At 47.6% G+C, this 15,946-nt stretch overlaps 1 protein-coding gene across 10 annotated transcripts in view; it reads right to left on the bottom strand.

Moving 5' to 3' along the window:
• The window catches only part of ARMC8 (armadillo repeat containing 8), a 702,262-nt gene that overhangs the window by 220,853 nt on the left and 465,463 nt on the right, over nt 1–15,946 (bottom strand). For all 10 annotated transcript variants that reach the window (XM_086955494.1, XM_086955495.1, XM_086955496.1 and 7 more), the window contains exon 17: nt 7,980–8,129. In XM_086955494.1, coding sequence (XP_086811620.1) covers nt 7,980–8,129 — 150 coding nt within the window. The remainder of the gene's footprint in view (nt 1–7,979; nt 8,130–15,946) is intronic.

Here is a 15,946-nt window from a genome sequence, read left to right as displayed (position 1 = left end):
AGTATCGTCAGCATAGGAGACCACCCTGACTCCGTAGGACTCCACAACGTCGGCCAGAGGGGCAAGGTAGACGTTAAAGAACAGGGGGCTGAGGGCGGAGCCCTGGGGCACGCCGCAAGACAGGGGTTTTTCATCCGATTTGAAGGGCCGCAGCAGTACCCTCTGACTTCTTCCCGAAAGGAAGGACTCGATCCAGCTAAAGGCAGTGCCGCCAATGCCAATCTGTTTGAGTCGGTCGAGGAGGATGGGGTGGGAGACCGTATCGAAAGCTGCTGACAGGTCGAGGAGGACCAGCATGGCCTCCTCGCCCCTGTCCACGCATTCCCGAATGGTTTCTGATACTTCCAGTAATGCCGTCTCAGTGCTGAATCCCGCTCTGAATCCGGATTGCGAATCGTGCAGTAGGGAGTGGTTTTCCAGATATTCCGTGAGTTGCAACTGAACGGCTTTTTCCAGGACTTTTGCGGGTTTGGGGAGAAGAGAGATGGGGCGATAGTTGGCGAAAACCGTGGGGTCGGCATCCGCCTTTTTTAGAATAGGAATCACCAAGGCCTCCTTCCAAGTGGTAGGGAAGAAGCCATGGTGTAGGGAGGCGTTCCAGATGGAGAGGAAGGCGCAGGCTAGCGACGGCGCCAGTTCTCCCATGAGTTTCGCCAGGACAGGGTCAGTGGGGGCGCCGGATTTGCACTGGGTGAGTAACCTAATCGCCTCGTCCCGGTTGAGTTTATTGAAGGAGAGGAGAAACGGAGAAGCAGGGGGGCTAGAGGGGAGAGGCAGGGGGACTAGCCCTTTAGGGAAGGAGACACAGAGTTTATTTATTTTATCGAGGAAGTAATCTGAGAGTCCCTCGCATAGAGCCTGACTCGCAGTGTTCTGAGTGGCTCTAGCCGGTGGATTGATAAAATCTTTGACGATGGTGAAGAGGGTTTTAGATGAATTTTTGGCGTTGGTGATTTGAGAAGAAAAATGGGTTTTCATAGCGATTTTTTTTTGTTTGAGGAATTCTTTCAGTGTGGATCTGTAGGTAAGTTTAGCTTCAGGGTCGTAATTTAGTCTCCACTTGCGTTCAAGTGCTTTGCATCTGCTTTTCTCCTCACGGAGGGAGGTAGAGAACCATGGGGCGGAGGGTCGAGATCTTGTGGAGGTTATTACTTTCTGGGGAGCAATGGAGTCAATAGCATTGACAAGGGCAGCATTCAGCCTAGAGACAGTTCCATCAATATCCGAAGAGAGGTGCTCCGTCTGGAAGTGGAATACCGGGTCCAAGGTGGTACAAGTGACCTTGTGCCACTTTCTTCCCAACTCCTTCCTGGGGACCAGGGGGACAGTTTTCCGACCTAGGATCAGGGAGAAGGGGATAAGATAGTGGTCGGACCAAGTGAGGGGGAGGGGTGAGAGGACTGTAATAGTCGAAAAGTTGGAGAAGATGAGGTCCAGGGTATGACCAGCCACATGAGTGGGACCGTTGACTAATTGTTTGAGGTTCAGGCTTTCCATAGTTTCCAACAGATTGTTAGCCTTCACGCAGAGAGGGTTGTCTACGTGGAGGTTGAAGTCACCTAGGACTAGGAAATATTGGTGTTTGAGGGATAGATCAGCCAGTTGGTGGGTGAGGGCAGTGAGAGAAGGGGAGGTGGCGGTAGGGGGATTGTAGACTAATGTGCCAGCCAGTATGACTGCCGCGGAGTCAGATAAGGAGAAGTACATGGCTTCAATTATACCAATGTTAGTGAGTTTGGTGAAAGTCAGCTGAAGATGGGATTTGAGGATGACGGCTAGTCCGCCTCCAGCTTTACCACCAGCCCGGTTCATGCACTTTATATCGTATCCTGGGGGGATGGCCAGATAGATATCCGGAGAGGAGGAATCAGAGATCCAGGACTCAGTGAGGAATAGAATATCCCACTCGTCTGAGGAGATAGACATCCAGATGTCGTTGGCATGGCGGGGGAGAGACCGGCAATTGATCAAGTCAGCTTTCAGAGTCCGGTGGTTAGACGAGGGGGGCTGCGGTGCGAGACGAGGAGGCAGGCAAGATTGGTAGGGCGGGAGAGTGAAGTTGCAATGAGCGCAGTGGTAGGGAACTGATTCTAAGTGGTCTGGGTTGCAACGGGTGATAGCCGAGCACGAGGTGGAGTTTAGTAGGTGTAGTTGAGTGTTGGTCCAACACGTGCGGGTAGAATCAGTGGAAGAGGCAGGGGGTCTGGCCCTGGGCCCGGTCCAGGCCCGGACGGGCCCAGACGGGCTTGCCTTTGGCGCGCCTTCGGCGCGCTGACGGCGCGCCCGCTGCGCCCGTCCGCTGCGCTTCCTTGCGAGGCACATAATTTATGTCTGAGGGGAAGGGCGTCGTGGGGGTGTGGCCAGCTGAGGTGGGCGTGTCAAACGTGGCGCCTCGCCCTCAGTGATGGCGAAGTGCAGGACTCGTTGCAGCGCTAGATCCGCTGTTCGTTATCAGGGGTAAGTGAGTTAAAATGGCAAGTTATCACACAGCATAAGTATTAAAATCAGAGGTTCACTCCCGGCTTCCGCCTCAGGAGACTCGAGAATCACAGTGTCGCGCTCACCAGCTGCGCGCACTTATAAGGTAGCAAGGGGGCGTGGCCACCTGAGGTGGGCGTGTCAAACGTGGCGCCTCGCCCTCAGTGATGGCGAAGTGCAGGACTCGTTGCAGCGCTAGATCCGCTGTTCGTTATCAGGGGTAAGTGAGTTAAAATGGCAAGTTATCACACAGCATAAGTATTAAAATCAGAGGTTCACTCCCGGCTTCCGCCTCAGGAGACTCGAGAATCACAGTGTCGCGCTCACCAGCTGCGCGCACTTATAAGGTAGCAAGGGGGCGTGGCCAGCTGAGGTGGGCGTGTCAAACGTGGCGCCTCGCCCTCAGTGATGGCGAAGTGCAGGACTCGTTGCAGCGCTAGATCCGCTGTTCGTTATCAGGGCTAAGTGAGTTAAAATGGCAAGTTATCACACAGCATAAGTATTAAAATCAGAGGTTCACTCCCGGCTTCCGCCTCAGGAGACTAGAGAATCACAGTGTCGCGCTCACCAGCTGCGCGCACTTATAAGGTAGCAAGGGGGCGTGGCCAGCTGAGGTGGGCGTGTCAAACGTGGCGCCTCGCCCTCAGTGATGGCGAAGTGCAGGACTCGTTGCAGCGCTAGATCCGCTGTTCGTTATCAGGGCTAAGTGAGTTAAAATGGCAAGTTATCACACAGCATAAGTATTAAAATCAGAGGTTCACTCCCGGCTTCCGCCTCAGGAGACTCGAGAATCACAGTGTCGCGCTCACCAGCTGCGCGCACTTATAAGGTAGCAAGGGGGCGTGGCCAGCTGAGGTGGGCGTGTCAAACGTGGCGCCTCGCCCTCAGTGATGGCGAAGTGCAGGACTCGTTGCAGCGCTAGATCCGCTGTTCGTTATCAGGGGTAAGTGAGTTAAAATGGCAAGTTATCACACAGCATAAGTATTAAAATCAGAGGTTCACTCCCGGCTTCCGCCTCAGGAGACTCGAGAATCACAGTGTCGCGCTCACCAGCTGCGCGCACTTATAAGGTAGCAAGGGGGCGTGGCCAGCTGAGGTGGGCGTGTCAAACGTGGCGCCTCGCCCTCAGTGATGGCGAAGTGCAGGACTCGTTGCAGCGCTAGATCCGCTGTTCGTTATCAGGGGTAAGTGAGTTAAAATGGCAAGTTATCACACAGCATAAGTATTAAAATCAGAGGTTCACTCCCGGCTTCCGCCTCAGGAGACTCGAGAATCACAGTGTCGCGCTCACCAGCTGCGCGCACTTATAAGGTAGCAAGGGGGCGTGGCCAGCTGAGGTGGGCGTGTCAAACGTGGCGCCTCGCCCTCAGTGATGGCGAAGTGCAGGACTCGTTGCAGCGCTAGATCCGCTGTTCGTTATCAGGGGTAAGTGAGTTAAAATGGCAAGTTATCACACAGCATAAGTATTAAAATCAGAGGTTCACTCCCGGCTTCCGCCTCAGGAGACTCGAGAATCACTGTGTCGCGCTCACCAGCTGCGCGCACTTATAAGGTAGCAAGGGGGCGTGGCCAGCTGAGGTGGGCGTGTCAAACGTGGCGCCTCGCTCTCAGTGATGGCGAAGTGCAGGACTCGTTGCAGCGCTAGATCCGCTGTTCGTTATCAGGGGTAAGTGAGTTAAAATGGCAAGTTATCACACAGCATAAGTATTAAAATCAGAGGTTCACTCCCGGCTTCCGCCTCAGGAGACTCGAGAATCACCTAATAGATAAAGCTGGAAGATATGTGATATTGTGGGGGAGATTGAACTGGCTCCTGGTGTGACTGACGCCAGACATCTGGCCAGGACTCAGTCTGATCATTGTCCGGTCCTGATTACGCTGGCTTTGCCGGGCTATGATTGTCCCCGGCGTCCCTGGCGGCTACAACCAACTGACCTCTTAGATACAGTCTTTCGCGAAGAACTACGGGAAGCATAGAGGATTTTTTTCCTCGAAATAAAGACACGGTGGACAGTGTTGAGACGGTGTGGGAGGCCTCCAAGGTCACAGTTCGGGGGGTGGTGTACTGCCAAAAGTTTTGGGGTATTACGAGATACCCAGCGCACGATACGTAAGTTAGAGGCAGAACTGAAAGGACTGGAGAGACAGATATTGAGGGAAGGTACAGGACATGCGCACCAACAGTTTCGAACCAAACTCTCGGGAGTATGAGGAGGAGGCGCTGCGGGAAGTGAATTTTAGAAACAAATATTGGATAGCTCGCAAATATGGTGAGGGAGAGAGACCAGGGAGAGAACTGTCTATGGCGGTGCGGACTGCTCGGGGTAGTAACACCATCTTAGAACTCAATGATGCAGGAGGGGAGGCTTGTCAGGATAATGAACGAATTTTAGCTGCTCTTCAAACACATTACAAGCACTTATGTACTACTCAGTCCACCGGGGAAATTGATTTAGAATGTTTTTTGGGCGAGGTGGCCTTATGCTGGCTGAGTGATGTACATAGAACATTCCTAAGGGCGCCAATTAAATTGGATGAGATTCGATACGCCATAATGTTTCTTAGTAACGGGAAGGCACCGGGCTTAGACGGGATCCCAGCTGAATTCTATAAATGCTATATAGATATAATGGCCCCAGTGTTAAAAGAAGTGTTTGAAGACTCTCTGGAGGTGGGGATACCGCCCCGGTCTATGCGAGAGATGGTGAGCACATCTCTCCTGAAACCGGGTAAAATTCCTACGCAATGTGATTCCTACCGGCCATTATCTTTAATAAACTGTGATGCTAAGATTCTGGCCAAAGTCTTGGCTGCGCGACTGTCACTCCTAATGACCTGAATAATACTCCCCGGGCTTTGTCCCGGCGAGAGCAACGTCCCATTGCGTACTATCTTCTCACTCATACAAACCGTGGCCCCGGAAGTCCCGCTCGCTGTTGTTTTCTTAGACGCTTCTAAGGCGTTTGATTCCGTGGAATCGCAATATCTTTTCACTGTTTTACGGAAAATAGGCTTCCTGCCACTTTTTGTGGAGTGGGTACAGTTATTATATACCGAGCCCACGGCAAAAGTACTTGCAAATGGTCACCTCTCGGAGTCCTTAAAGATAACTAGGGATGTCCACTGTCTCCCCTTTTGTTCGCCATCGCGATAGAACCACTGGCGGGTCGTATACGATAGCTACATCAGGACAGGGCTTTTCGCTGCTTTCAACGACAACTATCCATCTCATTGTATGCTGATGATGTCACACTCTACGTCACGGACCCACAAAATAAATTAAATGCCCTACTGAGGGAGTTTGTTGACTTTGGTAGAGAATAGTGCATAGACTGCAGGGGTCTTTACTCTATGCGGCCCGAATGCCCCTTACATATCATCCCCGGGTAGCACTACTACAAGAAGTGGGCTTTCAGAAACTGAGCGGACGACTCAATATAGCCACATGGGGGGACCTGTTTATAGGAGGTGAATTTCGCTCTTGGGAACAGTTCTTTGGTGAATATACCACTAACCCTCTGGAGGTTTTTTATTATATAAGATTGAGGGAAAGTATGAAGGCCTAGCTCCCAGAATACCCAAAGGAGCCGCTATGCACTACTCCTCTGAATGTTGTATTATATAACACTGATGGCGCACATTTGGTCTCTGGCATCTACAGTAGTCTTCGTAGCCATACTCAGGAAGTGACAGGCACGGCTAAGACACATTGGAATACATATCTAGAAAGGGAGGTGAATGATGAGCAATGGCAATATTGCTGTGGAGGTACAGGAAACATAACGTCCAGCTGTCGTTTCAAAATCATTCATTATAAATTCCTACACAGACTTTACTATACCCCTGCCCGTAGGTACAGGTTTCATCTAGCTGACACGGATTGCTGGGAACGTTGTTGATAACCCGGAGCTGGCTTCTTGCACCTGGCGTGGGAATGCCCTCAAGTAGGGCAGTACTGGGGACAGGTCCATGAAGCGCTGGAACTAATGCTCGCTATTAATATTGATATAGACCCCCTGATATTTTTGTTAGGCTACACGGCACAGATACCGAGGGGCAGCAGGAAATTCTTGGACGTGTCATTACTCTTGGCCAAAAGGAGACTCGCATGCAGATGGGGGAGAGGGCGTACCCCTAAATTCAAGGAATGGGTTCAGGATATGATACATTGCCAAGAACAACATAGGATACATGCAGAAACTCAGCCTGAGACTTCTAGGCCGACAGATATATGGGGTCTGTTGCAAACATACCTGCTACAACTGGGTACACCGACAGACTAAGCCCATATCCCTGAAACGGAAGTGCAAGAGGGAATTGACTAGGTCACACTTTCCAACTGAGAGATACAGATTGAATATTGCTAAATTACTGAAGGGATATGTTAGCCTCATTCGCCTGGGGTAAGATCCAACATACATAGGATGCTGTGGTCCAAATGTGTTGGCTGTACTATTAGTGAGAATTGGTATTACTTGTGCCTAAACTGTCTCGAACTATGTACCTCTATGAACATGATGTATCATGTCACCCTTCTGTTTATGTTACATATGCCACAATGATCCATTCTTTATGTATTCCATATCGCGCTGAAAGAATGATATGTCTGTATGGTATTTTGCAAAATTCAAAAATAAAGGTTTAAAAATAAATGTGTTTGCCCTGGTGTTTAAAGAGACACAGAGCCTGTTGGCACAAGACACAGGACCCAACCCCACACTTCTCCTTGCTGTACAACTGGACGATGATGCGGTCAGTGAGAACATGCACCAGTTATACCTTGATGGAGGGCAGTAAGGCCTTCATTGCCAAGTGAATCGCCCGCAACTTCAGCAAATTGATGTAAGTTGGGTCTCTGCTGGAGATACTGGCTATGCAAATCTTCACTATGACAACATCCTAGCATACCAAATTGACACACTCTAGGAAGTTCTGAATGAACAAGGCACACAGATGCAAAAAAGATTTTCACTGAGGCTGACAGGTAATTGCGCAAGATCCCTTTCTTGGTTAGGATGCCTGAAGCATTCTCCCCCTATGCTTCTACAAGGTACGCTCTTGATACTCAAGTAACTTTCCCAACAGTTTGCCACTTGTGCATCAATTAAGAAGGCAGAAACAAATAATGCTTCTCAGTCTAGGTATCATGGTTCTCGGACAAACTCTGACACTTCTTAAGTCCCTACCTTCACGTCATACCTTCAGAAAAGAACTGAAATCGAATTCCCTCTCCTGAGGTAACTATGCAAGTCCTCGGTATTTCCATCGAATTTTGAAGTGCAATCTAAGCTACTGGTCAACTCTCCCCTTACATGATTCCAGTACCTACTGAGCTCAATACAAATGTAAACTATCAACACATTTAAGGTTAAGTAACTTTGCAATTAATATTAAGAGTTAAAGCCTTAGTTTTAAAAACAGCTCTTTGCATTCTCAATTCAACCACTGTCAAAGAACACATTTACAAATTTCCTATCAGTAGTGTTTAAAAGTTTACTTACTGGTCGAGTTGACAGCAGGTTCCTGAGGAGACCCAACGTCTTCATTAGTACATTTACATCACAGTCTGAGAGCAATCTAAATAACTGCTCAGTACTCAGGCCTCTTAAGATATCAGTCTTTATTTTTTGTTCTGCTTGAAACGCCATGTTCTGATCAAAAGAGAGAAGTATACATCAACAATGACTCCCTGGCAACATTTACGTTATCACAGATTTTCAAGATGTTGTGAGTAGTGCAAGGCATAGCCTTTGCAGAAACATACATAAACATTTCAACTTTAAAATTTTAACAAGTCACGATGATTACAAGTGTTCCGGTTAAGGGGGCTAGGTGCATTTGAGAGTTGGTAATTCAGCACCTATGGAGTTAACATACAGGAGATCTTGTTAAAGCCGAGCTCTGAAATCAATGCACTATTACGGTTTGAAGTCTGGGTAATGGGGAATTACCAGGGAAATTGAGAATTCCAGGTCCGATTGCCACGTGTATTCATCATTCTCCCCACAGCAGTTTCCCTTCGAGAAACAGGACAGTTTAGGGTTACTGGAATTAGGAGGTCAGTGAAGTTACCAGCAAAATCGGGAATTACAAGCATTAAAGAATAATGGATTTCTCGAACATTTAAATGCATTTCCCATTAAGTGAGGGGGCGGGAACTAGATTCCTGATGTTAATGTTATCAAGGAGAGGTTTAATCTAATGGGCCCATTCGAAAAATATTAATTACAAAATAATCACAACTGAGTTGTGACAATGGTAGGTAAAGTAAAAAAAGCGATATTTCACTTGCCTTCCACTGTAACCAGCAGCATACATTTCAGAAACAGGAGTAGAGGGTGGCGTAATTATAACTCCTCAGCCAGTCAGTCTCACCTTCCTAATAAGACCCACCAATCTTACTACTCACAAGTTTGGCAACTGTTTGCTGCTGCAACATGCCCATAAAATCCTTCCCGATTACAATGGCTAGATTTTTAAGGCCCCAGCTAGGATAAAAAAAATAAACATAAAATTTATATAAAGCCTTTAAAATAAGTAGAAGTACCTGACACAATCTTCGGAGACTATACGGGGTGTTGTACATGACTAGTGGAACTGAGACCTAACAGACGGCATTGATGGCGCTGGACGCATCAATGGCCTTTGATAGCATCGAGTGGAACTATCTGTTCATGGTCATCCAAAGGCTGGGTTTCGGTCCAAACTTCTGTGATTGGGTTGGACTCTTGTATGAGATGCCCATGCCCACGCCAAGGCACTATCCAGATCCTTTTGATTGCGTAGAGGCACTAGACAGGGGTACCCCTTGTCCCCACTCCTGTTTGGTCTTGCACTGGAGCCGTTGGCACACTGGATCAGGAGGAATCCCACGATATGGGGTATAGCGACACCAAGGGGTTGGGAGGAGCGTATTTCCCTTTACACCAATGATATTGTTTTCTATCTTGCACAACCTTACTACTCAATAGCGTGAGTACTACATATCTTCGAGCTATTCGGTAGCTATTACGGCTACAATATTAATTGGTCAAAGTCAGTGATTGTTTCACTGTCGGGTCCCCCGCAGGGTTCCTACATGATGTTCGGCCCCAGTGGTGTCGGAGGGCTTTAAATACTTGAGCGTCTATGTTACGTGAGACCAGAAGGTGTCATCAGTGATGTCATGAGTAATGTCACTGACCATGTCATGAGTGATGTAATATGTGACGTCATCAGCAGTGCATTGCAGGCGCGTAAGTTATAGTGAATCCAACTAACTATAACGTGGGAATTTCAATGGTTTTATGTCAGTAAAATTTCCAGCTAACTATAACTGGTGTGAAACCTATGGTTTTTTCAGTGAATTTAATAGGTTTTTTAAATGCTAATTCCTAACTATAACTGGTGTGAAACCTATGTTTTTTTCAGTGAATTTCAAAGGTTTTTTAAATGCTAATTCCTAACTATAACTGGTCTGAAACCCATGGTTTTTTCAGTGAATTTCATAGGTTTTTTAAATGCAAATTCCTAACTATATATAAGGCCCCAAACCTATGTTTTTTTCAGTGAATTTCAAAGTTTTTTAAATAGCGAATGTCTATAGCTATGAAATGTAATATTTTAGAAAATGAATCCTATATTATATTTCTATTTAAAACAATTTTTTAAATGTATATTGTTTTTTTTTTTTTTGCCCTGGAGCGCTCCCGGTGCGCGCCCCGGTGAGCGCCCCGGAAAGCGCAGTGTTTTGAAGCGCCCCGGTGCGCGAACCGGGAAGCGTCCCGTTAGCGCCAATGTCGCGAACGAAAACATGAGTGTGACGTATCGCGTAGCCGCGTGATACGCACGCCGTAAGCGCACCCGGATGCACTCGAGCAAATACGATCGCGCAACGTAAGCATCTGACGCGCTTACGCGCGCCCCGGGGCGCGTAGCGTAAGCGCGTCGGGTCATGTGACCTGAAAATAACACTTTTTATTGGTTCATAACAGTTTTGGTTTCATAATGATGAAACCCCTGGTCTTGTGACCTGAAAATAACACTTTTCATTGGTTCAGAACAGTTTTCTTTTCCAAATGATGAAAGACCCCACCTTTTTTCCTCATTCTAACTTTCTGCTTTGAGAGAGGTAGACCTGCAGTTATTTCAGTAGAAAATGGCTACATTAGCTACAGCTGCTGGATCTTCTGGACCACCACCTCCACCACCACCACCACAAGGACCACCACAACTTCACAGTGGTGGAGATCAAGAAGAGGAGGAGGATGAAGAAGAGGAGGAGAGGAGATTCGTCCGAGAGGACAATATTACCTACAAACCTAAAGAGCACATCATCTGGCAATTTTTTTCAATCCCCAACGACAAAAAAAAAGTAAATGCGCCTAAGGCAACCTGCTTAATATGTCATCAGGAGCTGTCAAGGGGGAATCCCAACAAAAAATACTCCTTCGGCAACCACACGATGATCAGACATTTGCTACGAAAGCATCCAAATAACTATGCTAGGGCAGAGGTCAGGGAACTGGCCAGATACCCTGTCAAATCTTCTGCCAGCACCTCCCAAACTAATGTTTCCACTCCATCGGGACCGGAAGTTAGGGAGATGTGCTCCACTATACAAACAAACTTTTCCAATTTTAAAATGGTTTGTATTTTTTGTGGACAAACAATATGCTATGGAGAGCAATGCATCACACTTATTAACCGTGCTTGGGATAACCACAAGTGCCCAAGGAAACATTAATTTTTTCCGCTTTTTTTTTGCTCCTGTTGAGCCCTTTAGAACTCCCTGTTTTTTGTTTCTCCCCTTAAAAAATACAAAAAAAATAAAAAATGTTCAGAAAAGTCAAAAAAGTAAAAAAAATTCAAAAAACAATAAAAAAATATCAAACAACAAAAAGAAAAATAAACAGTTCTTTTTAGAACTACCTCCAATTTATAAAAAAATGCTCTATCATTCTTTTTTTCCCATGGTACGCTCCCCGGTCCGCTCCCCGGTGCGCGTACCGGGTGCTTCCCCCGCGCAAATCGAAAAAAAAAATATTTTTTTTTTTGCCCCGCGGGGCCCTTTTATGACCCCCACATCAAACCTAGAGGGTCAGGGGGTATCTACTCTGCCCCCTTATGGTCATTTCCCCCTTTGTTTTTCCAACCTCTTGTGTCCCAATTCTACCGAGACACAAGATGGCGGCCGCTCCGGACTGTTTCGAATGTTTACAGAGACCCGAGAGCCAATCAGCTTTCCGTGCGCACCTCACGTGGCGCGGCCAGAGCGCTCCCCGGTGCGCGTACCGGGGCGCTGCCATAGATATATATATTTTTTTGAACCTAAATTACTCAAAAAACACTGGAGCACATATCTTGAGACATAGCAAAGGCACATCGGGCTACCAGTCCCTACAATTTTGCCAAGTTTGGTGGAAATCCATTCAGCCGTTCGGGCTAAAAGTGAGTTCGACCGCCCTATGGAAATTAACATGGGGAAAACACGTTTTGGGACCCCCCTTTTATCTCGCCCCCGCTTGACGAATCCCCCCGAAACCTTCAGGGAAGGACCGGAGGTCCGCAAGGCAAATTTGAGGAAATTTTCAGGCAGATTCGTCAACCGGCGCCAAAGTTATTCACAATAGAATTTTGAGAATTTGCATTGAAAAAAATCCTAACTATAACTACCTACTGGCGACCGCCAGTAGGATATATATATATATATATATATATATATATATATATATATATATATATATATATATATATATATATCAAAGCTCCAATTTCTAAAAGAAGAAACGCTGCACTCAGGGCCCCATCAGAGATGATTTTATTGACAAGGAACGCGTTTTGGGCATGCTGCCTTCATCAGCTTGTCATTTACTGCACATTCTGTCCTGCTGACGTTTTAAACAGGTAAGTTCATTCTGATTGGACATGGCAATTCGACAACGAAAGAGGACTTAAAATTCCCTTGAGCAGATGAAATCTGTAGCACCTTGGTGATATGACTGTCGGTGATTGAAGAAGACAGTGATCATCCACAACATGTTAGATCTGAGCAGGTGGTTTCTTACCTGTAACTCCAGTTCTGTAGTAGGGGTATCTCTGTTATAGTCATAATCTAGTGAATAGTCCCTCTCATGTGCGGGGACCTCGGAGCAATAAAAAATAATCTCTTAAGCTGTCTTCTTTGTAGTATTGCATAGACACTTAAGAGAGAATTAAAGACAAATAATACAGCCTATACATGCAAGGCTACACTGTCCAGTACTTCAACTAGAAATGCAAGGATATTCCAAAAATATCCCACTTTAGACCGGTATGCCAGGTTTTAAACATGGAAAACACTCCCCCCCCCCCCTTCACCAAATCCTTGGAATGATAGAGAGAAAAGACAGGACAGACAAGTCCCCATAGGCTGCCATTATGTGACTTAAAAAGTGATACCGTGCCTTTAGGGAAACTTTCCAGAATTCTCCTGGTATCCCAGAATGCACAGCAATTCCCTCTACTTTTCGTTCTTTTTGAGGTGTATCAGCAAGACCTGTAGCATTCATCATTTCATCACTTTCTCCACCGAAGTTTCTTCACAGAACTGGAGTTACAGGTAAGAAACTACTCCTTCTGTAGTAGGGGATCTCTGTATATAGTCATAATCTAGTGAATAGAATGGCAAGCCCATCCAAAAACAACCCGGCGGTGGAGAAAAAGACCACACCACTATTATGCGAACAGATTTTGCACGAAGCCTGTCCGACCTGAGCATCTGCCCTGGAATCAAAGTCCAGACAGTAATATTTAGCAAAGGTATGGACCGACTTCCAAGTGGCAGCCTTGCAGATTTCTGCAATGGGAACATTACGAAGCAAAGCAGTTGTGGCCGCTTTGACTCTGGTGGAATGAGCCTTAGGCTTACCCCCTAAGGTCTTATTCGCTTTCTGATAACAAAGCTGGATACACAACACAATCCACCTTCGAAGTAGCCTGACCAGTCCTAACCGACCCATAGTTGACCCATAGTTGACAAACAATTGGTCGGACCTGCGAATGTCTTTAGTCTTATCCAGATAGAATTTGAACACCCTTATAACATCCAGGGAATGAAGAGACCTTTCCGCTGGAGTAGAAGGATTCTGGAAAAAAGTTGGTAAAGTTATAGTCTGATTAACATGAAAATCAGAAATCACCTTGGGAAGGAACTTAGGGTGAGTACGCATAACAACCTTAGCAGCATGAAACACAGTATAAGGTTCTTGGCAACACAATGCCTGAATCTCACTCACCCTGCGGGCCGATGTAATGGCCACGAGGAACGCCGCCTTCCAAGACAGGTGCTGCAGTGAAGCCTTGTGAATAGGTTCAAAAGGATCCTACATCAATCTGGACAGCACCACATTCAGTTCCCATGCCGGTGAAGAAGTCGAACAGGAGGGAACACCTTCTTCAATCCTTCCATAAAATCCTTCATCACAGGGATCTGGAAGAAAGATGTCTGTGAAGGACATTTTCTGTAAGCAGTCAATGCAGCCAGATGAACCTTAATGGAATGGAAATTAAGTCCAGACTGAGCCAGATGCAGAAGGCATGGAAGGATGACATCCTCCTTGCAGGTCGTAGGATCATAGTTCTTAGACATGCACCAGATGCAGAATCTCTTCCATTTATAAGCATAGGAGGTCCTAGTAGACAGCCTCTTAGCCTCCTTCAATATGTCCATGCAATCCTCAGGAAGATTTAAGTGGCCATATTGCACAGCCAAACTCAACGACAAGAGGTTGGGGTGCGCCATCTGCCCCCCAAACTTCGTGAGAAGGTACGCCCGACAAGGCAGCCGCTGATGAGGCAGGATCGAGCGATGAAGCAGGTCCATGAACCACCACTGCCTGGGCCATTCCGGAGCAATGAGGATCATCCGCGCCTGAGACTGGGCCAGCTTGATGAGCACCGCCGGAATCAGGGGGCTGGGTGGAAAAGCATACAGAAAGCTGTTCGATCAGTTGAACCAGAACGCGTTCCCCAGCGTCCCCGGATGGTAATACCATCGAAGTAGCAGCATTTGCTGTTTTCGGCGGTGGCGAACAGATCCACGTCTGGAGTGCCCCACGCGGCGAAGAGGTCTTCGAGCACATCATCGTTTATGACCCACTCGTGGTTTTCTTGCAGCAACCTGTTGAGGGCGTCCGCCTGAACATTCTGTACACCGGGGAGATGAGTCGCCATTATCGTCAATCTTCTGTCTAGCAGCCAGTGCCAGATCGCCTGCGCCACCTGCATCAGTGTGCGCGATCTCGAGCCCCCCTGCTTGTTGAGGTAATACATTGTGGTAGTATTGTCCGACTGTACAAGCAAGGAGCTGGTCTGGAAGGACGGAAGAAAGGCTTTCAGTGCCAAGTGAACAGCTCTGAGTTCCAAGAAATTGATGTGATACGTGGACTCCGCCGGAGACCACCGTCCTTGGATCTGTAGATGGTCTGAATGCACTCCCCAGCCAGGAGAGATGCATCCGCCACGATAGTCCGAGTCGGGATATCCTTGTGGAAAGGAACCCCTCTGAGTAGATTCTCTGCCGAGGACCACCATCTCAGGGACTGTTGGGAGTGAAGAGACAGCTGAATCCGGTCGTTCCAACACCCTTTCCTCTGGTCCCACTGATCCTCCAAGCATTCCTGTAGCGGCCTCATATGTAGGCGCGCGTGTGGTGTGAGGAAGATACACGAGGCAGTCATTCCCAGTAGGGAAGACACCATCCTCACTGTTGTAGATGGAGCAGCTATGAGAGCCTGAGCCTTCCAAAGGATGGATAAGAGTCTCTCCTCCAAAGGAGACACGCTTGCCGACAACGTATTGATGGAGGCTCCCAAATACTGTAGGCACTGAACAGGAATCGGGACAGACTTGGACAGATTTATGTGCAACCCCAGACTGTTCAGCAGGACGGCCGTCCTGTTGAAGTGCAACTGTGCTTCCTGGAAGGTGGAGGCTTTGATCAACCAATCGTCCAGATACGGGTAGATAAACACCTTGTTCTTTCTCAGGTGCGCTGCTCCCACAGCCATGCATTTTGAAAAAGTCCTGGGTGCAGACTTCAGTCCAAACGGTAGTACGGTGTACTGATAATGATTGGCGCCGACTAGGAAGCTCAGGAACTTCCGATGTTTCCGTGCAATGGGCACATGGAAGTACGCATCTCGCAGATCTATCGCGCACAGCCAGTCTCCCCTCTGCAGCTGAGGATAGATCTGGTGCAAGGACAGCATGCAAAACTTCTCCCTGTGAATCCACTTGTTTGCATGTTGCAAATCCAGAATGGGCCTGAACTCGTTCTTGTCCTTCTTCTGTACTAGAAAGAAGTGTGAGTAAAGACCCTTTCCCCTTTGAGACAAAGGAACGTCTTCTATTGCCCTTTTTCTTAACATGGTATCAACCTCCGCCTGGAGCTCCCGCAGTGGGAACTGTGAGCTGACCGGTGGAATAGCTGGAGGCGGGCTGGTGAAAC

Source organism: Lissotriton vulgaris, chromosome 2_1 (assembly GCF_964263255.1).
Source record: "Lissotriton vulgaris chromosome 2_1, aLisVul1.2, whole genome shotgun sequence".
NCBI classification, from domain to species: Eukaryota; Metazoa; Chordata; class Amphibia; order Caudata; family Salamandridae; genus Lissotriton; species Lissotriton vulgaris.
The sequence above is the reverse complement of the archived record's forward strand: the minus strand, read 5'-3'. Positions and strand labels throughout refer to the sequence as shown.